This window comes from Protomyctophum parallelum (genome assembly GCF_964188405.1).
Source record: "Protomyctophum parallelum genome assembly, chromosome: 10".
NCBI classification, from domain to species: Eukaryota; Metazoa; Chordata; class Actinopteri; order Myctophiformes; family Myctophidae; genus Protomyctophum; species Protomyctophum parallelum.
Genome location: NC_139704.1, coordinates 27,496,577 through 27,523,636, shown reverse-complemented (window position 1 = coordinate 27,523,636; position 27,060 = coordinate 27,496,577). Strand labels below are relative to the sequence as shown.

At 42.0% G+C, this 27,060-nt stretch overlaps 1 protein-coding gene and 1 long non-coding RNA gene across 17 annotated transcripts in view; one reads left to right on the top strand and one right to left on the bottom strand.

Moving 5' to 3' along the window:
• Positions 1–24,572, top strand: part of LOC310866095 (mitogen-activated protein kinase kinase kinase kinase 3-like) — a gene marked incomplete at its 3' end in the record, with an annotated part of 59,039 nt that extends 34,467 nt beyond the window's left edge. For 3 of the 16 annotated variants that reach the window (XM_083775425.1, XM_083775422.1, XM_083775414.1), the window contains 20 exons: positions 1,374–1,426; positions 2,052–2,090; positions 4,083–4,154; positions 7,791–7,842; positions 8,772–9,168; positions 11,112–11,212; positions 11,680–11,721; positions 13,347–13,431; positions 13,529–13,608; positions 13,832–13,892; positions 13,986–14,103; positions 14,419–14,477; positions 14,613–14,716; positions 14,950–15,121; positions 15,350–15,418; positions 15,673–15,765; positions 15,960–16,030; positions 16,608–16,663; positions 18,070–18,135; positions 19,726–24,572. In XM_083775425.1, coding sequence (XP_083631551.1) covers positions 1,374–1,426; positions 2,052–2,090; positions 4,083–4,154; positions 7,791–7,842; positions 8,772–9,168; positions 11,112–11,212; positions 11,680–11,721; positions 13,347–13,431; positions 13,529–13,608; positions 13,832–13,892; positions 13,986–14,103; positions 14,419–14,477; positions 14,613–14,716; positions 14,950–15,121; positions 15,350–15,418; positions 15,673–15,765; positions 15,960–16,030; positions 16,608–16,663; positions 18,070–18,135; positions 19,726–19,813 — 1,878 coding nt within the window. Of the gene's footprint in view, positions 1–1,373; positions 1,427–2,051; positions 2,091–4,082; positions 4,155–7,790; positions 7,843–8,771; positions 9,169–11,111; positions 11,213–11,679; positions 11,722–13,346; positions 13,432–13,528; positions 13,609–13,831; positions 13,893–13,985; positions 14,104–14,418; positions 14,478–14,612; positions 14,717–14,949; positions 15,122–15,349; positions 15,419–15,672; positions 15,766–15,959; positions 16,031–16,607; positions 16,668–18,069; positions 18,136–19,725 lie in introns of those variants that run through there. The other 13 variants (XM_083775421.1, XM_083775426.1, XM_083775424.1 and 10 more) reach the window with 7 other exon arrangements.
• Positions 1–26,196, bottom strand: part of LOC310866288 — a 579,577-nt gene extending 553,381 nt beyond the window's left edge. Inside the window, exon 1 of the long non-coding RNA XR_014569910.1 lies at positions 26,078–26,196. This is a non-coding gene — a long non-coding RNA (uncharacterized lncRNA). The remainder of the gene's footprint in view (positions 1–26,077) is intronic.
• Between the last annotated feature and the right edge of the window lie 864 nt (positions 26,197–27,060).

Genomic DNA, 27,060 nt, shown 5'->3' with positions numbered 1-27,060 from the left:
TCTGTCTATATCTCTCTCTCTCTCTATATATATATATATATGCTTTTCTGCATCTCATATTCACTCACGCTATGGCCATCTTCTCTCTGTCAATAGCATTCTTTCATTCTCTCATCACTGTTGAATTGTTTTCTTTCTTTCGGTACTGTAGTGTATATCATCTGCGTCACCCTCTCTCCCTAGGTCTCTCTGTCCGTCTTTATCCATCTAACATTCACCTAACGGCCTCCATGTCTGTTCTCTCTGTGTTTCCAGCTTCTTTCCTTTTGTTTTCATAGTGGTGAATGTTGTCTGGTTGATGGCCAACAGTCTTGCTCACAAATGGTTGTCGTTTGTCTGTTATTGTGTTTATTTTCCTTTTATTAAAGTTTGTTAGTCTTTATTGTTTAGCTTTTTTGGGGGGTTTCATGTCAGCCATGATTGCCGCCTAACTGACTGGCGTTGTCATGGCGAACGATGTGATCTTCGGTCTCGGGTCAGGTTGTTTAATGTGGTTGCTTTGGGCCTACATGCTGAAACACGGAAAAGGAGTAAAGTGAAGGATAGAAGGGCTGTGAAAAAGCTCTCGAAAATGGAAGGATTGGAGAGAACAGGGTTCTGCTGAATCATCCAGCAACACCACACACCACACACCACACACACACACACACACACACACACAAAAAAACAGTATCATTCACACACACCTTCCTCCCTCCCTCCCACTTTCTCTATCTCACGTATTCATTCATACGTGCAGTCGTCCATACAGAGAGACATTTGTGTCGCGCGCACACACAGACACTCAGACAAACGTCAGCCATCTTGCCTGGATGCTTATTAATTCTTCTTTTAATACTGAACTCTTCCCTCATGTTTCTCTCCACAGAATGCTGCTATGTGCTCTGCTGTATGTCCTATAACATTATAGTTAACAAAACCGACGAGGTCTTTTGTCTATATTGCATGTGTGTGAGTCTTTATGCGTGTATTTGCATGTGTGCTTGGCAATGCACATGTGTATTTTTAGTCATGTATGTGTACTTTAAAACTTGGTAATTTGATAAATGGCATTGCATTTATGCTGCATTTAAAAATAAGAATAAATAAAATATATTTTATTTGACCAAAAGATGCTATGTGAAAGATTTATTTTAAATACCCCTCTTATGATCTTACCCAGCAACCAAAGATATGTTACCAGAGCCTCTGACTTTATTTGTCAGAAGTAGTGGAAATGTTACCATTGTACTGTCTAGACGGAAAGATTTTCTTTTGGAATTCAACATTTCAATTGCACTTTTTAGTTTACGGGTACATGGCACCTTGCAATGAACCAGTGATGAAATGCTGTGTCACAACAGTAACTCAAAGTGTATTGTTGTTGTTTGTAGGATCTACGGTTGGAATACGGTCCCGACTCCCCAAGTCTGCTGGGAGGAAATAAGTAAGTCGACATCACTCCTTCTGTTGTTTACTCTCATGCATCCCTTGCTCTCTCCATCCTGCTTTCTGTGACTCTGTTTTTATTCTCACTTATATCTTGTTTCTTTGTGTCTCTCTTCACTGTGATTTGAGAGACATTCACCTCAAGTGGGATATTGACTTTGTATTTATTTACGCTTGAGAGTGTGTGCACGTGAAGAGCTCTGATACTCAAAAGATAATAATTTATTTAGAGCAAAACTCTACCGTGCAGAGATGCTCTGGTAAGTGTATGCACTTGTGTGAATGTGTGTATTCATGGAAGATATGTGTGGAATAAATGGAATTAAATGCAGCCGAGTAGACTGAAGGATGCAGTTGCGGTCAGGGCAGTAGTGGGAATATGTCCTACAGTACATTCTGTTGAGGGCTGATGGGAATTATGGTGTGTGTGTGTGTGTGTGTGTGTGTGTGTGTGTGTTTCTTTTTCAACGCAGAATTTCAACGTGAATTACATGTGAAGGATTTGATTTGCGAAGCATATATTTAAAAATGGCCCGACGCGCTTCCTTTCTCACTTTTCTCCCCTTCCATTCACCTCTCCTCTGCTCGGCTTGTCTGTCCGTCCGTTCCGTCCGTCGCAACAGGAGTCTTCTCAAATCTGTGGAGGAGGAGCTGCAGCAGAGGTAAGTCAAGCTCCGCCCACTTCCTGATCCCCACGGGTGTGCTGATATGCTGCCGCTTTAACCCCACCCACCCATCATCAGCCAATCACAGTTAACGGCGGGACTAATTCAGCCAATTCACACAAGACTAACGAGCTATACTGGCTGTCCACTACCACATTGATTGATACCAGAGTTTGGATTCTCCCGTTTGGTTTGGGTCTTTGTGACACTGGTTGACGCTTTCATTTTTCACTGGAGAACGCTGTGCTTCATTGGAGCGCCCTGCTAAGCATGGCTTTTACACACACACACACACACACACACACACACACACACACACACACAGACAGTCACATGCATTCACGTGCGCTCAATTTCTTTGCCAAAGCTGCATTGTCTTTATTTTCAGCAGCATTGTAGTGAAATCGCTTGCCCCCTCCCCATAGGTTAAATCATGTGTACATAGTTTGTGTTTTGACGTAATATTTTTTGAATCTGTGAAGTTACGGTATATACATTTGGTTTTATTGCTATGGCAAGTGGATCACAGCTACTCAGCTATTTTTATACACTATTATATTATTTATATTAATATTTCTCTAGTTGGGTCACTTATTACATAGTGTACTTTCCCCCCCACACTAAGGTATAGTAATGACATAGTACAATGTTGAAAAGGTGTGGTATTCCTCTTTTAATATAATTACTAATTAATCAGGGTTTCTGCTGTTTCTGACACCTAGGAAAAGATCTTGGGAGCTGTTCCATTCCATGAGCATATTGTATTACCTTCCATGTGCCCTCAAACACTAATCATTCACAGATCTGTATCATGGTTGCTCTTAGTCTATCAACATGTTAAAGTTGGTTTTGTATAATTACACTGCAGTTTGACAATAGAGGGGAAAACATTACCTGGATACATGTTTTGATTAATCTTGTCCACTGTCCAGGTGGGTGGGCTTCCACTGTCCACAAATCACAATGCAATTTAGCCAGAAGATGTATCTAATCACAGGAATGTTTTTATTGTCAAATAGACTGCCAGCAGTACACCCAGTACTGCAGTATATCCCTCATGTGGTACCACCAGCATTTGACTGTGGCTTCACTGTTCCCTTGCCAGTTAGATTAAACCATATCAGTGAAGTGGAGTGTTTAAAATACATTTTGAACAAATTAAAGAATGAGGATACATGAGAAGCGTGCTTACGGAATCGAAGGTTCCTGTGATACGAGGCTGACACACCACACCCCTAGTCTGGCTCCAGCCTGCACATACTGTAGTTAGGTCTGTGAGGACTGGAGAAGGCCAAAATCACAGATCAGGCCAGTTTATGGTTTGTTTTGGTTTAGACCTGTCGAGTGTCCTCAGATCTGCTAGAATGCTAGACCAACAGGGGCTTTAGTGTTAGTTTGTGGACCAAGCATCACTGAGCTCTCCCCCCCCCCCCCCCCTCCCTCTGGTGTCACCACCACTCTCCTCCCCCTCCATCTCTCCTTTACATATTATTTTTCTTACCTTTCTACTACTCTCTGTCTATCCCCATCTTCACTCCCAACCTACGTTCTTCCTTCCTGGCCTCCCACTCCCTCCCACTCAACTCCTACACCCTCATCCCTCCTTGACCCCTGCATCCTTACTCCTTTATCCTCCTGAATACCTACGGTATCCCTCCGTCCTTCGTATCATCACCACCACAATGTATTTTCATCCGTCCTCTTCACCTCCGCTCCCACCTCTTCTCCTTCCTCCTTCTTCACTCTTTTGTCTCTCTCTTACCTGCTCCATCCGTCACTCCCTGCTATCCTATCTCACTTCCCTCGCTCCCTACCTGCCTTTCTTCACCTCTCCCCATTTCCCCTCTCCTCCATTCTTCACTCCCTACATCAATACCTCCCCTCTCTCTCTCCCTATCCTCACTCCATCTTTACTTCTCTTCTTCCTTCCTATCCTGTCTCCCCTCTCCTCTCCTCTCCCTCCCATGCTATCTCCCCCTCCTCTCCCAGGGGCCATGTGGCACACTTGGGGGATGATGAGGATGATGATGATGATGATGGTGCTGATGAAACTCACAATCAGTAAGTCCCCCCTCCTAGTCTGAGCGAAATCCCTCATCCTCTCTCTCTCTCTCTCTCTCTCTCTCTCTCTCTCTCTCTCTCTCTCTCTCTCTCTCTCTCTCTCTCTCTCTCTCTCTCTCTCTCTCTCTCTCTCTCTCTCCGCTCCCTTGCTCTTCTCTCCTCTCCATGAGGAAGAGGAGGAAACGGGGGAATGATGAGAAGGAGCAGAGCGGATGAAGGCTTCCTTTCTTTGCCACAGTTTCATCCATGCATCTCTATGCAACGTGCTGCACCATCATGCCACATAACGCCGTTCCTGTGTGTGTTAGGAAGCGTTTATACAGTGCCTGTTTTGACATTGTGTTTTCCAAGATTCATGTGTGTGTCGGTCTGTCTCGTAAAGAAACACTAACAAAACGCCCTAATCTCTAACCTGTAACCTTTGTGATGAAACAAGACACTAACGTAGGCTATTATACAGAATTAACATTACGATTATTCGGTGCGTCTGAATTACATTTTTAGCCCCACAAGCGGCGGTGATCTAAGAATGGCAATGTGAGTCCATCCATCCATCCACCACTTTGTCCCAAAATCTCAAAGCTTACTGACTGGATTGCCATGGGATTTGCTGTGCGGAGCATGGCCCCAATTAGGCATGGGGATCAAAACCCGGTTCTATAAGAACCTTGTTCAAAATCAATGAGATCTGATCTTATCGAAACTTGCAAAATGGTCGATTGCCTAATGAAGTTGTTGAATTATGGTCAATTCCAACAACTCAAGGTTGTACATCAGGTAAAACCTTATATACTCATTTCACACTACGTAGTAAGGCGGTGTCGTGTCAAAAACAAACCGTCTACAAGCTAACAATATGTTGCTATGCTGAAGGCCTAGTAGATTGTAGGATGAACCAACTGATTTTGATGACCCCATGGTCTATCCTAGCGCCTCCTTCAGTACATTTACAATATACATTATTTGTTTACGTCCCTGTAGTTTTTGAGGCATGAAAACTCATATATGGTTATGTTCTTGGATAACCAAGCCTCGTGACCTTGACATGTTGTGTTTCTGTTTTTTCTGTGTGTTCCGACTCAGGCCACCATCTGTTCACCTGCGTGCTGTGTGTGCATGCGTGTCTGTGTGTTTGTGCTCTTATGCTGCTCATCTCTTTGCATCTATTTGGCGCCCAGCCCCTCCTTTTGTAACAGCCAAATGTCTGAGGCAGAGCATATTCTCTTTACAAAGAGAAACATAAATTGATATATATATATATATATATATATATATATATATATATATATATAAATAAATGTATAATTAATTTAGCATTTGCGCAAAAATATCACATTGAGGAGAATAGTAGTGTAAATTTAGCTCCTGTCTGCTTATTGTCTCTTACAGAAACAAGGGCTTGGCTAGCAATAATGTTAACTGTCATGTTGTTGGTGTGGACTGGATTTTTAATTAATTGCTGGCCTGGGTTCGTGTTCATTGGCACCATGTCGATGTCTATTTTGATTGTGTGTGTTCTTACCAGTGCTGCAGCTGTCACTCATGTCATCAACTTAGTTGCTCCATGACATCTGGGGCCATAAGGCTGTATTAATGAAACATCTCAGAATGATCAGTGCTGATCTTGGAACAAATTATGTTAGGTTGGGGTCACTACTATATTATGAAGTCATTGTTGGTCGTCCTTAACAGACTGTCAGTGTCTGCATTGATTTCCAGCTACTAAAACCGGCACTCTGTGTTTCAGAATACTTCAAAATGTTCTTACACTGAGATGTTGATTTTGTCATTTTTTACTTTCCTTGTACAAGCTTATAGCTTCTATCTTATGGGCATATTGTATTAACCACTTAAACCCTATATACTTAGTTGACCGGAGATCCCCAGGGCTCCTTGTCGAAAACGATGCAAGCTCACAACGAGTTGCATTGCAAGCTTGTAGATTGGCTACTTGGCTACTCGCCAAATATTTGCCCTCAGAATAGGGACACAAGAGTTCATGTGATTATAAGAAATGTATCTTAAACGAGACCCTTTTCCTCAAAAAGGTCTGTGTGTCTAGTGGAAGTAAAAATAAAAAGAACAGTGCCTAATTGTATGGTCTGTCTAATGGACACAGGTCAGCATCGTCACTCTGAGAGACTTCACACATCCATTTCATTTCATCTTCTTTTATTTTATGTATTGTATTTCTTTCGTTCATTTTCTTATGCATCTTTATATTTTAGGGGAAATGGTTACAGTTCTCTTTTCAATATGATTTTATTGTTCAGTCCCACAGGATGAATTAAACAACCAATATAGCTGCCAGTGCCAATGGACCTCAAAAAAGTGATTTGATGTGACCAACCTGACATTGTGATCTGGATAATTCCTAGCCCGGATGCTGTCCAGCTACTGATATACACAGTAGAAACGACAGAGGGAGCCTATCAGTGGATTTACCAAGGCAGATTCTAAAAACTCCTTCTAAATCCTGACCTAAGTTTTCTGAAAAACTTCAAATATTTATGTAGCACCATTCTTTTCCTTTTTTTATTTTTTATTTTTTTAACATTTTTGAATACTGTACAGAACCCCAAAAGGGGTTCCTGTCGAAGGGTTACAACACCAAAAGGGGTTCCTGTCGAAGGGTTACAACACCAAAAGGGGTTCCTGTCGAAGGGTTACAACACCAAAAGGGGTTCCTGTCGAAGGGTTACAACACCAAAAGGGGTTCCTGTCGAAGGGTTACAACACCAAAAGGGGTTCCTGTCGAAGGGTTACAACACCAAAAGGGGTTCCTGTCGAAGGGTTACAACACCAAAAGGGGTTCCTGTCGAAGGGTTACAACACCAAAAGGGGTTCCTGTCGAAGGGTTACAACACCAAAAGGGGTTCCTGTCGAAGGGTTACAACACCAAAAGGGGTTGCCGCCCAGAATGGGTTAAACCCTGTACTTAGCGATCCCCAGGGCTCTATGTTTGTCTTTAAAGGGGAATTTTTCCTAACCCTTTTTGTTTTACAAAAGTAAGTTGATAATTATGTATATTGACCAAAAAATGTATAAAAATAAAGATATAGTGCGCTGGTACTGGGCGCTGGAAAGGCCTAAGAGTGGTCTAACGTCGGCTCACGTAGACCAGGAAGAGTGCAGTGTCAACAATGCAATGAGTGTTGCTGTCACATCATCTAGAACAAAAACCAATTGCACGATTGAATAGGAGTTCTAGTGTTAGACCCCTCTTAGGCCTTTCCAGCGCCCAGGACCAGGACCAACCATATCTTTATTTATTTTTTAATATATATATTTTTTCAAAATACATAATTATCAACTTACTTTTGTAAAAAAAAAGGGTTAGGAAGAAATTCCCCTTTAATGATAAAGACTCCAGATTACCCCTACTCAAAAATGTCATATTTATGATCACATCGCAAAAGAAATCACATTGAAATGAAAAGCGTAACCAGTTCCTCAGGAGTACATAATACTATACTAGGGTACTAGTATAGTATTCTGGTTTACTAGTATGCTAGTGTATTATACTCCCATCACCTTTTAAACCCTGTCTGTTATATTAAGCAAAGGGCATGGGTGGCTTCTATGATGATGTCTGGTGTTTTGTCACTAAAACGCCAGCCTCTTCTAACCTTTCAGCAAATCAAGCACCATCATGAGGCCTAAAGTCCCGCCCCCACTTCCTCCCAAGGTAAGAACAACCAATGACATTCATTTTAATTCTGAGGGCAACTCGGAGCTTATTGTTTATTAGTTTGGTCATTGGGTTACAAACTGGATCAATTCAAACTTAGTTTGGTCCCATATTCTAAGCAGGATGATGGTGAATTCACATTTATTTAACAGAGATGAAGAAATGTAGCCTTTGTGGCGTCTTATTTTGGGGCTCCAGCCTCCGTTATTCATCTGGTGTTGAAAACCTTGTTATGTCTCTCTTCCTCACAATCCTAGGCAGAATTGTGGGTAGGTATATCACGACCATGATGAAACTCAACAATGGTGACACTGAAGGACTTCCCATTCCTGTCAGTGTGCCTTTTATTATCAAATTATCTTCACACATTTTTTTCTGAGGCTCATTATGTCAGATCATCCCATTTGTGTTTATAATGGGTGACAAGCAACATGTCGTCACATTGGATGATGTTTAACACTCACAAAGGACCATTGAAGGGTCTATTCAATTTAGACTGCCACCCCTCTTGTTTTATATTGTGTCACTGTTCAGCACTTTGTAACCTTGTTTCGAAAAGTGCTCTATAAATAAAATTTACTTACTTACTTACCCTCTTTATCGACACCTTGAAAATGTTTGGATTTAGCTCGACGCCACAATGATATTGAAGTAGCAAATAATTATCCAGGCTACCAAAATATTCTGGAGCTGCTGTACACACACTAAGCTGTTTGCATAATGATGTCCCATTCTTTACAGACTGTACAGAGTGTTTCTGTGGGAAAAGACTTGCTTGAAGTGCTTGAATTCCGAACTAAATGTACTTTGTGAATTTACTCTCTCTCGTTCTATCCATCCTCGCAAGCTGTCTCTTTTTCCCCATTTCCATATTCACGTCTCTCTCCCTCTATAAGTAAATATGTGTCTCCTTCCTTTCCCTGCAGCCCAAGTCCATCTGCCCACCTCACCCGCAGCAGCAGCAGCAACAGAAACAAGACGAGAGCCAATCACTCAGCGAGGATGACTGCGGAGGGGGCGGGACCATTAAGCGCTGCCCGGCTCCGGAGACGGCGAGCCCGGCCAAGGCCTCCAACGTGCCCCCGAGACCTCCGCCCCCGAGGCTGCCTCCCCACCGCCGCAGTAGCCTAGGTAACGAGAGCCCGCTCCCCGCGGAGTCCGCGGAAGCCGACTGCTCTGCTGCCCCAGGCGATGACGGGAGCTTTAGGCATTTCTGGGATTGGCTCCACGCGCCTCACACCGAGGAGGAGCTGGAGGAGGCGTGGGAGGTGCTGAAGGAGGTGAAAGAGGAGCAGGAAACAGAGAAGGAAGACGAGGAGGAAAGTAAGGGTAGTAGATTGGTAGACGACCTAGACTCCCCCCCTGCCCCTCTGCTTTTGATTGGTTGTCTCGTTCCTCTCATCAGTCAGTCCTCATAGAGTCTGGTTGGTTGATTGTCGCAGAGGTTTCACCCATCCCATTGGCTTCTGCTGAGTCTGATTTATTTGTTCCATCAGTCAGTAGTCGGTAGTATTATTCTTTTTTTTTTGTTAATGTGGAAATTCACCCAAAATACAAACAATATTTTCCTCTTACTTGTAGTGCTATGTGTCCATCCATCTAGATAGGTTCCATGTGAATTGGAGATGTTTGACGTGAGCCGTCACCCCTGTGCAATAGAATGGAACTCTATAGATCTACCCCTGTGCAATAGAATGGAACTCTATAGATCTATAGATCAGTGGTACTGGCGGCACGGTCGGTTCGGGGAGATATACAGTTGGTGGGCATACTTATGTAAAAAAAGACAGTTGTCATTGAAGCTGTTAACAATGAGGTCTGTGGATTGTCATGAGTAACTATATCAGGATGTCTGTTTTTTTCTCTCTTTAGAATGTAATTATTTGGCACTTTGAGAATCATAAACCAAATTGTATTGGGATGAAGGCAGATATATCCGTGGCACAAATCTCAAAAGCTCTGGAAAAACTATCTGGATGAATTGATGGCACTCCACGCAAGAGGCTATTTTGTGTCAACTGCACACTGATATTCTTCCCAGCCGTCAACTCCTGTAGAATCTTATTGATTGTTTGTCCTTGCAATCAGTGTATTTTTTTAGTTATTTTTCATCGTGAGGTCTGATTGATTTTCTAACCCAATCAGGTAACCCAATCAATCACTGACTAGTTTCCCACAGACTCCCTAATTTCTAGGAGAAAGAAAACACCATCACAGCCCAATCGCAGTTTCTGTTGGCAGAATTTTTTTCCCCCTTTTTTTTGTTTGCTCTTGACTCCTGCCCACTGAGGATTTTTCCAGCCTTGACTTTAAGCACTTGAAACCCAGTGTCCATATGGGGGGAACATAAGCCCATCTACAAGCTCAGTATGCGTCATGTCCAGTGACTACCGGGGTTTAAGTGGTTAAATGAGAGACAGCAGTGAGCTGCATTTAACAGAGCGACCAATGGATTTAGCACAGAGTCCCGGGAGCTGCTTTTTATCACAGAGTGACCAGTGAGAGAAGTGCTGACTATCCATTATTCCAAAGGGCAAGAGGCTTAACCTTTTCTTTCCAATAGCTGGTAAATCCCTGGAATGTCCAACCACTTTTACCGTTTCACCCATCAAATAAATGATATGGGGGAAAAAAAAAGTTGATCATCCTAAAGTCAACTTGTTAGCTGCCAAATTAGCTAGTCTTGTTGATAAAACAAACCCTTCGGCCATAGCCAGGAATTTACTGGCTGGTCTCGACTCTTAACTTATAACACCCTGACTTTAAACTTATTTCCAAATTATTGTGTGCTTCCGACTAGCCTGCTCCTTCCTTCCCTCCTTCCTCCCCTCGCTCCCTCCCTCCCGCTGTGCTCCCATTGGTTTGTATGCTGCCATGGTAGAATGACACTCACCTCAACCCTGTCCTCCTGGTACAGTGCATTCCGTATTCATCCAACTCAACAGTGGGGCATTTCTGTGTAATGTAAATGTGCTTTTGTGAGTAGTTTAGCAATTGTATTCACACTACATATATATATTTACACACACACACACACACACACCCACACACACCCACACACACCCGCACACACACACACACAGCCACACACCACACCACACACGCTCTCTCGCTCTTTTTTTCTGGTATGTATATTGTTCCTTTCTTTCTCTTATATGTATTCCCTGCCTTACATGCTCTCCGCCCCATCTCCATTGATACAGTCATACACATGCTCTCTCTCACATACACACATGCGCGCGCTCTGAGTTGTGTTTGTCTTGTAGGTAATGGATTGCAGCATAATGGTGAGCGGGACAGCCCTGCAGACAGACAGTCCACCATGCCCCCTAGTGTCCCCATACGGAAAGACAAGAAGGACGTTCCAGTAAGCACAGCACAGACATCCAGAGTGACATTGTAGAACTGCAGTTATCCGGTGTCAGTTGTGTAATTTGTCCTGTGTCTAAAATAATACTTTGACTAGCTTTTTAAACTCTCAGCATAACCTCCTATTAACCCTTATTTATACAACATAAGCATTATGCTATAAGCAATATAGCATATAGTATAACGTATGATGACACCCAGAGATAAGTGTGGGCTTCAGGCAAAGTGTTAAGTGGGTCGATGTGTACAAGTCAAAGACTGTTAATATGATATACTTCAACTTCATATAATCCATGTATTCATGAGTTTCAAATGTAGTCCTACACCTGCCATGTTGGGGACCAACAGGTGTTGTAAACAAATTAATTAGGTCCCAAACATGGCAAGTGTAAGGCTACATTTTGAAACTCATGAATAATACCAGTGACTGACTGTTTTGTGTGTGTGTGTGTGTGTGTGTTATAGAAACCAATAAGCAATGGCCTTCCACCAACACCTAAAGTTCATGTGAGTATTATTGCGCTCTCTCTCTCTCTCTCACTCTCTCTCTCTCATTCTCTCACTCACTCACTCACTCAGCTCATTAGGAGCTCACAATGTGTGTTGCATACTGTCAGCCTCATCGCAGAATTGCCTAAGCCATATTCTAAGGTTTTCAAAAAAGTGATAAAAAGAAACTGCCTAAGTCCTATATTGACTAACTGTAGGCAGATAGTGATTTTGGAATGCAACAAGCATTCTGATAGGCTGAAGACAAAGGCAATAAGGCAGGGTGAATCAACAGTAAGGAGAGTAGAGTTGGGCAGATATCATAATTTGTAAGGCTGTCCCCTAGACATGTTTTTAGGATTCGAGCTTCGGCAGGGATTTTCGAGCGGACGTCCGAACTAATGAAATAAAAAAATTAACCTTTGAGCAATGAGCACTGAACCTTCCATTCAGAGTGATTTTAACCAAGCTGCAACTCCTTAAAGATCCTATGGGGGGCGACATTGCATAATGTATCGGTGAAAAAAAGGACGAATGAAACGAAACTCTGAGCAAGTCAAAAATAATCAGTTAATGAAGCTTATGGCGCATTATATCCAATGCCTACAGTTAGGCCTCATGGATGGGGGATAACGTTTGCAAGATCATTCTTCACAGCCCAAAGAAAGCAAGGTAGACAATACAACAAATTACTTACAGCTGCTGGATCATGTAACGTGGCTTTTGTGAGCTATTTTCGATTGCACGTTATGTGATTCAAACTACAACACGTTTATCCAGCTAGCTTATGGGACGTGGTCTGTTTGCATGTAGGTGGAAAGCCTGGTGATCCGAGGGTAGTTTGCACCAGACTAATATAGTAAGAGAGTGACTCCCATTATAACAATGGAATGCGGAAGTGCTCATTCTATCTCAATAGGATAGTTCCAGCCATAGGATTAATGTTTGGAACTATAGCCCATAGGCACCCGCTTTGTGGTGAGATCAAAGCGTGTCGCTACTCTCCTACTCTACACTCTCGTTTGCACATAGATGTAGAGCACTGTGTAGTTTCATGCTGCACGAACGCAGCAGCAGCACGCAGAGGAAGTGCATGTCAGAGTACATTCATTTGGTGTCAGAATCTGGATTATTGTATTGCAAAACCTTGTTGGGCTTTAGCCGGACATTTTGCTGGACATTCTCATATAATATTTTTTGCAGTAAAGAAATATACAAAACAAAAAAACAACTACACACAAAAATAACTTTCGAGTCATTCATTGAGGTTCCAGTGCCAACGTAACAAGCGATTGTCCGAACCTTTGGGGACAGCCTGAATCAATTTTGCCAAAATATAACTGGGGAAAATATGCTTGAAAACACCAACATCCAGGAGCAGTTTGGAGTTCAGTGTCTTGCTCAAGGACACTTCAATGCAGGATGAGCAGGGAATTTTAATGGAGACGTTCTGTTTCCTGGACAGCTGAATGCATTCAATAAGAGTTGGTGCACTGCTAGCTAGAGGATTGGTACAGGTGCTGGTCATAACTGTAATCTGTATACCTTGAAGGTGCAGTTGAAATGTGCTTGGAAAATCATCTATGGAAAGCAAACCAGCACAATGTTCAGTACCGTGTCTGACCACCTTCTCTCCTCGCCAGATGGGGGCGTGTTTCTCCAAGGTTTTCAACGGGTGCCCTCTGAAGATCCACTGTGCCACTTCCTGGATCAACCCTGACACAAGAGGTAACCAACCAGAAACCACTCATTCGCTGTATCACACATCACTTCTTATTGGGTGATTAATCTTCCAATCGTGTTTGTGTGTGTGTGTGTGTTTCAGACCAGTATTTAATATTTGGTGCTGAAGAGGGGATCTACACACTAAATCTCAATGAGCTTCATGAAACCTCAATGGAACCGGTGAGTTTGACCGTCAGGCCATTGCTTATGTATTTTGGGGCACTCCAACTGGGGCACCTGTCAAAAGCTTTACATCCTAGAGACTTAAAAATGGTTTGCCAACCATTTGGAGGGCATCGGTTTCCTAGACGTTTTAACTGTGGCATGAACACATTTTGAATGATGGGCGATCAATACACTATCGGCATCTTTATTTGCTGTGTTTGTTTGTTTTTGTATTTAGCTCTTCCCTCGACGGTGTACCTGGCTGTATGTTATGAACAACTGTCTCCTCTCTATATCTGGTAAGAAATTAGTTATTAGTGGTTGCATTAATTGATGCTTTTGTTTTAGAGGAGGTTGGTGTTTTTGGAACCCTGATGTCTCCTCTCTTCTAGGCAAGGCCTCCCAGCTGTACTCCCACAGTCTGTCTGGTCTCTTTGGACATGCCAGACAGATGCAGAAATTACCAGTATCCATTCCCACACACAAACTGCCTGACAAGATGATTCCCAGGTAGCGACAACATCACCACACCTGACACACCAATGTGATATTATAGGACCATGACTGTTGACAATATTGCTGATCTGATGTCAGTGTTAAGATGGGAAGAGAAAGGGAGTAAGACATACATGAAGAGAGAAAGAGGTGGTGAAAGAGAAAATAAAATAACTGGAAGTACAGCGTGTTGTTTTGAAATGAGGAATAGTTTGTCATCCAAATAATGCTAATTTTTCAAACAAATTATTACCCACTTTGATACATTTGTAATTAACCTCAGCTGAAATTCATTGTCTTGACATTTATGTTTCTCTGCCTGTCGTATAGGAAGTTTACAGTGTCCAATAAGATTCCAGACACTAAAGGATGCCAAAAGTGTTGCGTAGGTGAGTCTCTCTGCTGAATCATGAATGTACTCACTTCCAGATTTTGGATTGTGGTTTTGAGATTTCTTCAACTCAAAACAACAATCCATACAAAGCAGAGGATGTGATTGTCAACTGATTTTGTTTCTCACGCAGTGCGTAACCCGTACACAGGCCATAAGTATCTGTGTGGAGCCTTCCAATCCAGTGTCATCCTGTTGGAATGGGTGGAGTCCATGCAGAAGTTCATGCTTATTAAGGTAAATAGTGTTGAAAAAACAAGTACCAAACTGAAACAGTTGACAGTGTAGTAAAACAACTCGCAGGCAACGGGCTATACATGCCAAAACACCAGTATCGTCCTTAAAGCACCGTCCATCCATTACAATTTAATTAACTACAGCACTCTCCTCCATCTCCCTCTATCTAATCTACTCTAATCACTTTCTCTCTCTCTCTGCCTCTCCACCACTCCCTCTCTTCCTCCAAACAGAGCATAGACTTCCCGTTGCCGTGCCCGCTGGAGGTGTTTGAGATGCTGGTGGTCCCGGAGCAGATGTACCCTCTGATCTGCGTGGCCGTCAGCAAAGGCACAGAACTCAACCAGGTGGTGCGCTTTGGCACCGTCAACCCAAACGCCACCTCCTCATGGTTCACCGAGGCTGGTAAGGGTGAGGATTGAAGTGGTGGAAGTACTCAGATGTGTTTTGTTTTTTTTACTTGGGTGAAAGTAGCTGTACCACAATATAAAAATACTGTTTCATAATTTGACTTGAGTAAAAAGTATACTAACAAAGTAAAAAAAGTATCCAGGAGGCCAGAGGTGGATATGTTTGTCATCAGTCTTTAGATTAACACATCATTTATTTCAAACTTTCTCTCTCGCGTTCCAGACACACCACAGACATGTGTGATTCACGTCACTCAGCTAGAGAGAGACACCATCCTAGTGTGTCTTGACAGTGAGTAACACACCACACTCACTGTACATATACTCTGTACATAATGTACTGTGATTCCTCAGCGGATTTACCTCAATGTTCTCCCCTCTTCCTACATTTCCTCCTGCCCCCCCCCCCTCTCTCTCTCTCTCTCTCTCTCTCTCTCTGTCTCTCTGTCTCTCTGTCTCTCTCTCTCTCTCTCTCTCTCTCTCTCTCTCTCTCTCTCTCTCTCTCTCTCTCTCTCTCTCTCTTCCCCCCCCCCCCCCCTCCTCTAGGGTGTATAAAGATAGTCAACCTTCAGGGCAGGTTAAAGTCCAGCAGGAAGCTGTCTGCAGAGCTCACCTTTAACTTCCAGATTGAGGCCATAGGTAAGGACACAAAACTTCAGCCCCTATGTGACAATGAAACAGATACGCTTGTATTAAAAAAGGGGAAAGAATCCTGTAACTACTGTAACGGCAGTATATTATATTATAGTCTTTTGTTGGACCAATTTGAATCCATTTTGAAATAGTGACATTGATAAACATTAATACTGTTGTGGACATGTGTCTGTTTGCAGTATGTCTCCAAGACAGTGTGCTAGCATTTTGGAGACATGGGATGCAAGGAAGAAGTTTCAAGACAAATGAGGTGAGTTTGACCGTCTGTGTGCACACAAGAACATTCAGGATGTATCATCCTTCCTCAGCCATGCATTGTGGCCGTTTGTCATTTTATACCATTCACACCGGGAAAGCTTCCATGTCATTTTAGATTTTTGCCTTGGCTATTTTTTTATATATAAAAAAAATTATCCCACGATTTTTCACACAGTGTCAATTTTCTAATCCTGGGCGCTACACTTCCTCTGCCAACCTGGGGAGGACAGAAGACTGACCTCATGCTTTCTTCAATGCATGAGGAGTCCAAGCTGCTTCTTTTCACCTGACAGAGGGGAGTTTCCCCAGACGGAAGGAACACGTTATTCCCACCAGTTCCTTTCCCCTCCATCAGGCGCCCCGGCTGGCCAGGCGTTGGCTATTCAAAAATAGCAAATATACAAGCTCACATTTCGTGCTGCACTGCGAGCTTGTACATCTGCTATTTTTGAACATTTTTGAAAATCGTGAAAGCGTGAGAACTACTGATTTTAGAAGGCGTTTGTAGAATCGGTCTCAGGTCTTAATGGGTTAAAGTTGGACTAATGTGTCTCTCTCTCATTCATCAGATCACTCAGGAGATCTCTGATAGCACACGCATCTTCAGACTACTGGGATCAGACAGGTGAGGAACAACACATCACACACACACACACTAGGGTTTGATATTTTTCCCGGATTTAGCTCATTTTAAATCCGGGGAATTTGCCGACCTTTTCCCGGGCTACCCGGGAATTCCCGTCAATTAAAAAAAAAGATTAAACGCAAAATGCATTTATGTGATATTTTATTGTTTAAAACAAAATATGAACCTATACAATTAAATTAAAATATGAATAATGTATATAGGCCTAGCTAGGCCTATGCTATTCATGCACTCTTGTTTCCACATGAGCGCGTGTTTTCGGGACGAATATCAGAGTGAATATGGGGAAATGCACAAGAAAATAAATTGACCTCACGTCTTTCGCATAGCTATACTGTATACATGGTCTTTCACCCTTTGAGCAGTGCTGGGTCCCCATCTCCTTTTGTACTAAGTCAGATTGGGTGTGAAAATAGTCAGCACGGCCAGAGCACGCAACACACACTATATTGGAGAGAGAGAGAGAGACTTACCGGTTCATTGTGTCAGAGCTCAGGATGGTCTTGTAGGCTACATCGCATAATGTTATCTGGCAATATCTGCACGGCACCATCGTGCGCCGAAAGATAATCCAGGCTTGAATTTATATGGCATTAAATAGGGTATATATTCCGGACGCAACACTGTACATCGGAGCATAAATGAATTGGTCGTTTAATAAATTGATTGCAGCTGCCCTGCATTTGATGAGAGACGTAGCAGCTATAGCTATAGCTACGTCTCTCATCAATGCAAACTGCAAAGCCATTATGTTTCAACGGCTACACAGGTTTTAGTTGCTGGCATGCATGCAAGGAATACCAGGAAAGTTAGATTCTCTAATCTAAAGTAAACTATATGGACTTTATAGCGTATTCTTGGGGTGGGGTGGGGTGTTGGTCCCCTCTCTTGCATCTGTTTTCTCCCTTCCACTGCACTGTTCTATACAGTAGTGTGTCTTATCGTGATCCATATAAATATCAACCATGTTTGAAAATGATGGGAGGGTTCAGATTGGATATTTGACCACTCACAGATCAGGGGAAAAAACGCGCTCTGTGTGCAAACTCCTTTAGTGTAATTTCTAACAAGAAAAAATTAACTTCCGGGACGACGGGTCCCGAAGCCATTTCCCGGGTGGGAAAGTAGGCTACGTGTGCTGTACCCGGAGATCCCGGGATTAAACCCTAACACACACACACACACACACACAATGTTGTATCCAAGCATTCACATGCATTGCACACACACACACACACACACTAACAAACATTTCATAACTCGCACACAAAATAAATGTACCATATTTGATTAAAATCTTGTATACCATGATGATCTCTCAGAATCTCACATACACACGTGCACAGTGTCTGTTAACATGCTTATCTGATGTTTTGTCAATGAAGAAGCTCGGACTGTAGCGATACCATGACAGAGACAGGGGCTGAGAACAGAGGCCTTACTCAGCCCAGGTACACTCCCTGTTCCATGGGCACAGCCAGCCCAAACTCCCATTCTTTCTCTCTTCCCTCGGGTGGTGATGGAGGTCTGCTTTAAGGGGGAGCGGTTCTTTATTGGGAGTCTTGAGGTTTAACCCATTTGAACCCATTCTAAAAATGTCTTCTACATCCTGACGGTTTTCTGAAAAAGCTATGTTTCTATGTCAGTCGTTCTTCGGTTTTTCAAAAATAGCAGACCTACAAGCTCATAGAGCTTGTAGATCTGCTATTTTTCAATAGCTAAAGCATAACATAATGCTAACACCAAAAGGTGTTAAGGAATGGTATGTGGGGTGGACCGACAGTATTTGTGTGGGGCATTCTGGTGATACTGGGTGGTACAGGGCTAACGTTCCTGCCCACTACCGTGGATTCCTCCATGGTGCAGTGGGTGTCCGGCGGGTGGGAACTAAAGCCCAGTTGGGTAGGGAGATTTTTTTCACTGCATTAGCACTTTTTAAGTTATATCTTAACTCTTATTTTGAACTAACATGACACTTTATACCTAAGTTATTGCATATAAATACATACAAATGACATGCAAAGACTGACGGATAGAAAGCATCAGTTCCGTGTGTCTAGTGAGGCCACATCAAAGGCTGGAGAATTTGAAGCATCAGAGCATCCCTGTCTTTATATTCTGCAAGTTTGCTGTTGTATAGAACAGAGAACTTTTGTATGTCATTCTCCCCATCCATATTGTTGTCAATTGAAGCACTGACCTCACCAGATCATACGTGCAAAGGAACATGCGGCAGTGTACAGTTCACGGATAAGTCGAGACAAATTGTTTTCAGGATATGTGCAGACCATCTATTTCATAATATATTGACTTTTATTCAAAAGAATAATAATTTTGGATGGTCAAACAAAGTGAAAACCATGCCATTATACACATTGTATGTTGGTGTTCAATGCCCCTCGATGCTCGAAAAGAGAACCAAGCTACGGTGAGAGTCAACAGGTTTTGATGCATCACCACGTGACACCTCCAGTTTCACTATAGCTGTTAAATACAACGGGTGCATTTCTTGGTGCGAGCATTTGATGCTTTCTATCTGTCAGGGCCTTGATGTCCTCAAGTAGGCACGGTGCCCAGATGCTGCAGAGCCTCCCCGTTTGTTGTAAAAGGCTTAATGTGACGACATCTTCCAAAGTTCTCTCCTGTCCTCTGCAGCCGTTGCTGAAGCTATGTGGGAACAGGGGAGCGTATAGTATGTATAAATCCTGGCTCTGGCTATGCTGCTACCCTTCTGTTTCCTACGTTTCCTGCTCTTCTTTCACTATGTACTGACAAAATAAACGAAATGTCAGAGGAGGGCAGTGAACAAAGTTAGATTAGTTAATGTGTGTGTGTGTGTGTGTGTGTGTGTGTGTGTGTGTGTGTGTGTGTGTGTGTGTGTGTGTGTGTGTGTGTGTGTGTGTGTGTGTGTGTGTGTGTGTGTGTGTGTGTGTGTGTGTGTGTGTGTGTGTGTGTGTGTGTGTGTGTGTGTGTGTGTGTGTGCGCGCGCGCACACATGTGCATTGGGGTGTGTGTGTGCGTGCGTGCACCTGTTATTCCAGGGTGGTGGTGCTGGAGAGCAGGCCAACAGACAACCCTACCGCCCACAGCAACCTCTACATACTGGCTGGCCATGAAAACAGCTACTGAGAGACACGGTTCACACTTAACTCTCCAGCCTACCGGCAATGCAGCTCCTCTTCTGGCTACCGCAACTGGCAAGCCCAAACACCCTCTTTCTACCCAAACATTCACCAAGTACCGCCTGTCTTTGAATTGCCTTCCGGCAACACAACTGGAGAATTAGCAGTCCCACTGGGAAGAGGGTAAAGTTGCCACAGTTTCTGTTTCAGCCAATTCGAAATTAGCGACACAGAGTAGTGGTTAGTCGGGCCTAATGTAACACAGGTCAGCATGTTACAGCACTGGTTAGACCTGGTTACTTAGCTGAGTTTATGTGCAGGAGTGATGGACACAAGGAATAACCGCTTACTTGGAACATTTACATGGATGCCACTTAACGGTCTAGTTTGTCAACGCAAATCAACATGGGAATGTTCTGCCCGTCAGCCAGTGTTGTGATGGCTAAATCTGACAGTAGGGTGCCAACGAAACTTGTCCCTATTCAGTCATACCCTCTACTTACCTTGCTACATACCCCACTGCATCATGGGAACCCAAGATCGACATGAACACACTGCTCCTCCTAGTACTACTACCGCTACTACTACTACTGCTATAGCTTCACAGAAGAGCCATCCTACAGAGGAAAAACAAGCCTTTCACGTCCTTCTTCCCTTACTTACTCCTTTGTTTTGTTTTAACCTCACTTTTATTTATTGCAGCATGATGTAACTAAGACAACCAGGATTACTTTTTATTTTTTTATTTTATTTTTATTTTTTAAATGAAGAAAAACTAAAAAAACTTAAACACACACAAAAAAAAGCTTTGCCACTCCCGTAAGCATTGAGCTCTCATCCCTGACACCACACAAGTGCTTAATTGACCTTTATTTAATTGCTGTAAATATAAATGTAGTTTTTTTTTTTTTTCTCTCGACAGAGAAACCCTAATGCCTGGTTGTGTAGATAGAGTTGTGTATAGGTTGTTCTGTGAGACAGACGAGACAGATAGATGAACAGACAAGAATGGGGATCTGGGGTGACATCATCATTGGTGGTGGTGAGAGACGGGGTGGGGGGGGCGCAATGAATTAACTTCCTTGCATCCACAGTCACATAATGAGGGTCAGGAACGTGCCACGGTACCCCCACCCCACTCTACTCTGTCCACCCAACAATCTCCTCAGGTGAACATTTGCAGTAATACAATGCCGATAATATTGTAAAAGTGTTCCAGAGGCTCAGGATTGGACGGAGCAAACACAGGAAGAGGCACTGATTGGGTCATTTTCATTCATGCATCATTGTTATCGTTCGTATACACAGTAAAATCGTCAGTGTTTGTTTATCCATTTGTAACTCCCAAGAGTTTACAAATCGAACCCAGATAGATCCTTTACAGGTCTATTTGGTTACATTTGTTAAATTAACATTCAGGACTTTACTGTGTAGACATTTTTCACTTCCTGGATGTTTTTGTCATTTTTGTTGTTCAGAGCGATGGATGATGTTTCTATTTATGTTTGTCTCATAGTTTGACATCATGATCAATGTTTTCAAAAATTTCAATTATTTGTTTTATGCTTCCTTTTATTCAAATGCTTCTTTCACTTTCCCATCATTAGTTTTTTAACAATTTTAATACTATGGAACCACTGGTGTTAAAAAGAATTGCACAGAGAAAAAAAGGTATTTGGTATACATATGTGATGTCATAATATATGACCTTGGGTTTATGCACAGTATGTGTGTAGACTTAAAATATTTGCATACATATGCATTGTGTACTGTACAGGACAGACCTTTGAAAAGTGACAGTTGTAAATGTAAATTGTCACGCTTGACAAGATAACTAAAATGGATGTAAATGCTACAATTTACATAATTTATTCATCAATTATTTAACTACTTTGCTCAGATTTCGAATTGTGGCTCTCATTTATTGTTCTGCCCATGTTTTCAGTTGTTTTGGCCTATGTTGAATACCAGTTTGTTTTGTTTTTTTACACTAGGGCAACACAGAATATGTTGCACTACACCACGGAGCAAATGCACAGAAGTAATTCTTGTATACTATTATTCTATGATTGAAAACTTGCCTACTTTAGTAAGAAATCACGAACAGTGCTTATTTCTTCAACATGGTTCAGCTACACGTAAGTTATGATGTAGTAAACCCCACCATCTTATGTTGAAATCTGCAAGCCATTTTGTGTGTATTTTAGAGTTTTAGCTTAATCATCTCAACTGTGACTTTTCAATGTCTGAGTCCTGTGTGAGATTTAACACTACAACCATGCATACCGTTATGCTAGCTAGGCATGCACTGTGCTGTACTGTATGTATGACAGTTGACATAATACTTGCAAGTCTTTACAAGCTGTGACACAAGGTCTCTTCAGAGGACATGAACACTATAGCTGACCATTAATGAGATAATATAATAACTAAGATTACAAAGGATGTATTATAATTGATAGGAATGTTCCCATAGCCCACAAGGCAGGCACATTTGGGGGAATACCTGTACACATTGGATTCAAGCTCTTAATAGGTTATCACAGTTGTGCCAGTGCTAAAGTTGTAGCGTGTCGTGTAAACTTAAGCGTAAAGTTGCTTAGCTCAACATTTTAAACTACTCTATTTACCTATCTGCAACTTGTGATGAACCCATTGTGTATACAGTATATATTCCTTGGCTGCCTTAAATTCACCTTTAACCACTTAAACCCTACATGCTTAGTTGGCCATAGTCCCCAGGGCTCTAGACTAGGTCCGCTCCTTTTTTTTTTTTGCATTGACGAACTACAACGCAATGCATTTTAAGCTTTTGGATTTTCACCCAGTGTTTGACACACAATAGGGATGCTAGAGCCTGTCTCAATCCAAGGTGTTTATGCAGACTCCTATTTTGCCAAGAACTCATAACCTTGAAGGAACATTATTTCGGCTCTGTGAATCCAAACACAATTGGTTTTAATCATGCTGTACTTGAGAAAGCAGTCACTGTGCCACCCAAGAAGTTGTAGTATTGTTCCCTATACAGTATGTTGTGCCCTTTGTTCCCTATTGGCTGGCTGCAAACTAGCAAGGGATTAAATGTCAAACAGTTGAACGCTACTGTTGGAACAGGGGTCGATCAGTCTTCAGCTCAGGACACAGAGAAGCCATCTAAAATTGCTATTTTGAGTTCAGTTGTGTTTCAAAGAGAAACATTTACACCTAAGCATTTGAATAATCAAAGTAGATGAACAAGTAATTTAATTTGTTAAAGTCCACTTCGTCGAAATTAATCGACCCTCGTACTGACTGGTGTTTTTGCCATAATTGTTTTTTTTTACTCACTTTTTTACTCACAATGCAGGTTCATCTTAATTGCAGGATTGCCACAACCTGTTCTTGCCATAGTCAAGTAGATAATACAATTATATTAACAATACAATAATTTTTTGATTTACTATAAAATTACAAAGAACAAAGAAGAAAAAGACTACAATGGCTTAACATTCTACATGTTCATAGTTACAGATGCCAAAGCCAAAAGCACACAAGTCAAAAGAGTCAAATGTCACAGAACTCTACTCTATACTATTCTAACATTCTCTTCAAAGTACAGGCAGAAGACTTACATGTCTTGCTGTCATTTGCAATAATTTGTATTGTTGAACAACAGCAAACTAGATGCCTTAAGGTACAATTCACATGTAACCAAGTGATCACTAAAATTGGATTAACTTCCTGTTAATGATTAATCATTTGCATGTTAACAATTGCTGCAGCAGCACTTTGGGCTTTGGTCAGTTGTGCATTTGGTCTGGCTTGTCTCAGTAGAGACCCAACATAATGATCTTTATACAGTAGAGACCCAACATAATGATATTTTAGTAGTTCACTCAAAAACCTTGAGTCATTGTCCCTCCAGTCCCTGATTGACCCATCATGTGCACATTGTGCACAAGTGTTTCCATTTTTCAAAGTGGCACCTTGTTTGTCCATTGTCACCTGCAATAGCATCCTGTGTATCGGCTTGGTGTGCTGTAAATTATCTGGAGTGTGGCCGACATCTCTGAGATGCTGTTCAATAGAGCAAATGTCTTTAAGGGAAGCCATAACATTGAGTATGGCTGTGACATGTTTCCAGCTCTAGTGTTCAGCATTCAGTTGTCCCCCCCTCCCCCTCCTCTTCCCCTCCCCCCAAAGAAATCTGGTTTGGAGATTCATACAGTATATGAGCTAATATGTGGGAAACCTGAGGAAAAGCGGCATACTCCTAAAAATGGATTAGCTTCCCGTTGACTGATCATCGCAGCTCTCTATGACCTTGCCAATAACCTGTCCAATGGAGATTTACTAAGAAACATTCCTTGTGTTGGGGCTGGGTAGCATGATGTTAAGGAAAACATACTATGAATGTTACATTTTTTTCTAAATCTAAATGGCCTTGTCTGAAATTTTAATGGCCAAATTTAGATTGGTGTCGTACCTTGTGCAATGTCTTAGATTAAATAAGATCTGAAATGGTGAGCTGTCTCATAAAGTACACACAATAAGAGGTGTATACAGTAGGTTTAGTGTAAACACTACTCTGATTCACATTAAAATGTCTGTTGTATACTCTGAACAAAACCCACAGAAATGCACAGACTGCACTAACGGACACCATGTTGGCACCTAAGCTCAACAGATATGGAAACTACAATTTCATATTGCAGGTATCAACATGGCCTCCCATCGGCCTGTTTGCCAAAATGTAACCTGTTTCTATAGTATAGTCCCAGGTAGTGTTTCCCGGGGGGGGGGGGGGGGGGGAGAGGTAAATATGGAGTTGGTAACGTAAGAGTATGCTGAATGATCAGATACTTTGAGGTTGCCTAAACCAGTGATTCTCAACGTGGGCAGATGGGTGGGCTACGAACGACCAGTAGGACCTGATGCAGAAACGGTTGAAAACCACTGGTCTAAACTTTCATACACTGTATGATCCTGGGGGAAACCGGTCTTTCTAGTAGCTCCTCGAAGCAGAATAAAACAAGCTGAATTATTTCCAAATGCTATTGGCACGAGTCTGGTCCCAGAATTTAAAATAACACTATGCAGTAGGTCTTTTTTTATGTTGCTTACAACAGTACCATCATTCATTTTCATATTGCAATGCACACGTTATAAAATGTATATATTGTAAAATAAAAATCAGTTTGTTTTACATACTGTATAATTGCCTATATTTTGTTTCAGAAGTGTAACAGATTTATGAGATGACAGGTTAACACATTAAAAAGAAGGAACTGAAAAACTGATTTGTTGTGTTTTTCCTTGTGGTTCTAAAGTGCAGGCCAATATGAGGCCACTATCTGTTTTCCGTTTGCTGCTACTACAGATTGTATGTATATATATTTTTTTGAGGTCGTGCAACTCTGTATATTCTCTCTGGGTTCAAGTCATCAAAATCTTCAGCCAGATTTTTCATATGCCATTTCCCATTGGCTACGAAATTGACTTCCCAATTGTGCAGGTGGGACTCATTTAATTATTCACTGAGGGGCCTCTAACACATAGAGGCAAAGCCAAAAGCTATTTCCCTTACACCCATAGGTGGCACCACATGCTACAAATGGCACTGATCTATCTATCTATCTATCTATCTATCTATGTATCTATCTATCTATATCTGATTGATTAACAGTTTGCAGAATTAGGCCTACAGTATATTTCAAGTAGCCTACAACTCAATATGGTGGACGACACCATAAACATAAAGCATTAGGCCTACACTTGTTTACACTTTCTATCTGTCTGTCCGTCTGTCTGTCTGTCTGTCTGTTTCTCTTCTTTTAGGGTTTATTTTAATCAATAAAACGTTCATTTATCCATGATAATTTAATTTAACATAAAAACGTTTTTGAGTGCAGGCTATTCCAAGGTCCACCACTCGCCTCCGTGTGTGTGTGTGTGTGTGTGTGTGTGTGTGTTTGCGCGCGCGCGTGCGTGTGCGTGCTGCTTGCACTCGACCCAGGTGCGTGCAGCCAAGCCATAGCCTGGCTCCAGCCCCTAAATCGCTAGCCACATTAAAAAATTATGTTCAGGCGATCTACTTTCTGTCAAGACATCCTCTGCAGGTGATTATTTTTCCAAGTGCTGGAGTTTGGAAGCACTCGTCGTATGTCACTGAACGGCCATGCGTTCCATTCCACCTGTTTCGAATTTGCACATAATGCTGGAGGCAGCAGGGCGACCCGTTAACAAAACGAGTGCTTCCAAACTTCAACACTTACTGTAGAAAAATAATCACCTGCACAGAATTTCTTGAAAGAAAGTAGCTCATAACATGTCTACGGTGGATTTTTATGAAAAACAAGCTCGGCAGATTGGAAGAGGATAATTCAAGGTTGGACTACAGCTGTAATGTTGAGTTTAACGTTGTTTAAGACAAGCAGATCGCAAACCAAATTGGATGAGTGGGATCAATGGATTATGGAGGGTATTGCAACTCTAGATTCATCCCAATCTAGAGTTGCGGCTAAAATCGCCAGTGCAGTTGCCAGTTCAGTTGTCATACTCATACGACATAAACGCCAAAGGTTTCATCAGTCAACTATCCCATATATAATTTCTTAATTCTGTCTGTTAGCTGATCTTAGATGTTTGATTTATTTTTTGGAAATATGATAATTATTCAATTCAATCCACTCTTTGTCTTTGGACACGATAGCCTACTCAAAACAACAGTATTATTAATTGATTTAAGTATTTATTAACAGATTGGAGAATTACAGTAGCCTACATTTCAAGCACAACTCATACAAAACTGTTAACTATGTGAACACCATAAAGCATTAGCCTACACTTGTTTACAATAGGGTCCACCATGTTCAATTCATCATAACACACTGTTGACACTCCGTTCCTCCTAATAATTTAAATTTTAGTACATTGCTGTGCACATCCTGCCTGACCAGATGATTATGTTTGGAGGAAAGGGAGGCCCCTGTGCCCAATGCACCCTCCAATGTGTTGGCAGGATCGATGAACCAATGAACCTAAAATACTCTAAGCTCTTGATGGGGCTGCTCAACAAACACCTGAAAATATCTCCTGACAGGTAACACAAGCATGCATAAAACACACACACACACACACACACACACACACACACACACACACACTGGCTGTGAATACACTGTAGGCGTGAAGGCGTCAGTTGGACGTCGCGTCAGGTCTCACTTTAAATCGTTCCGGGGCTTTGGGCGGTCCCTAGAGGAGACGCACACGGAA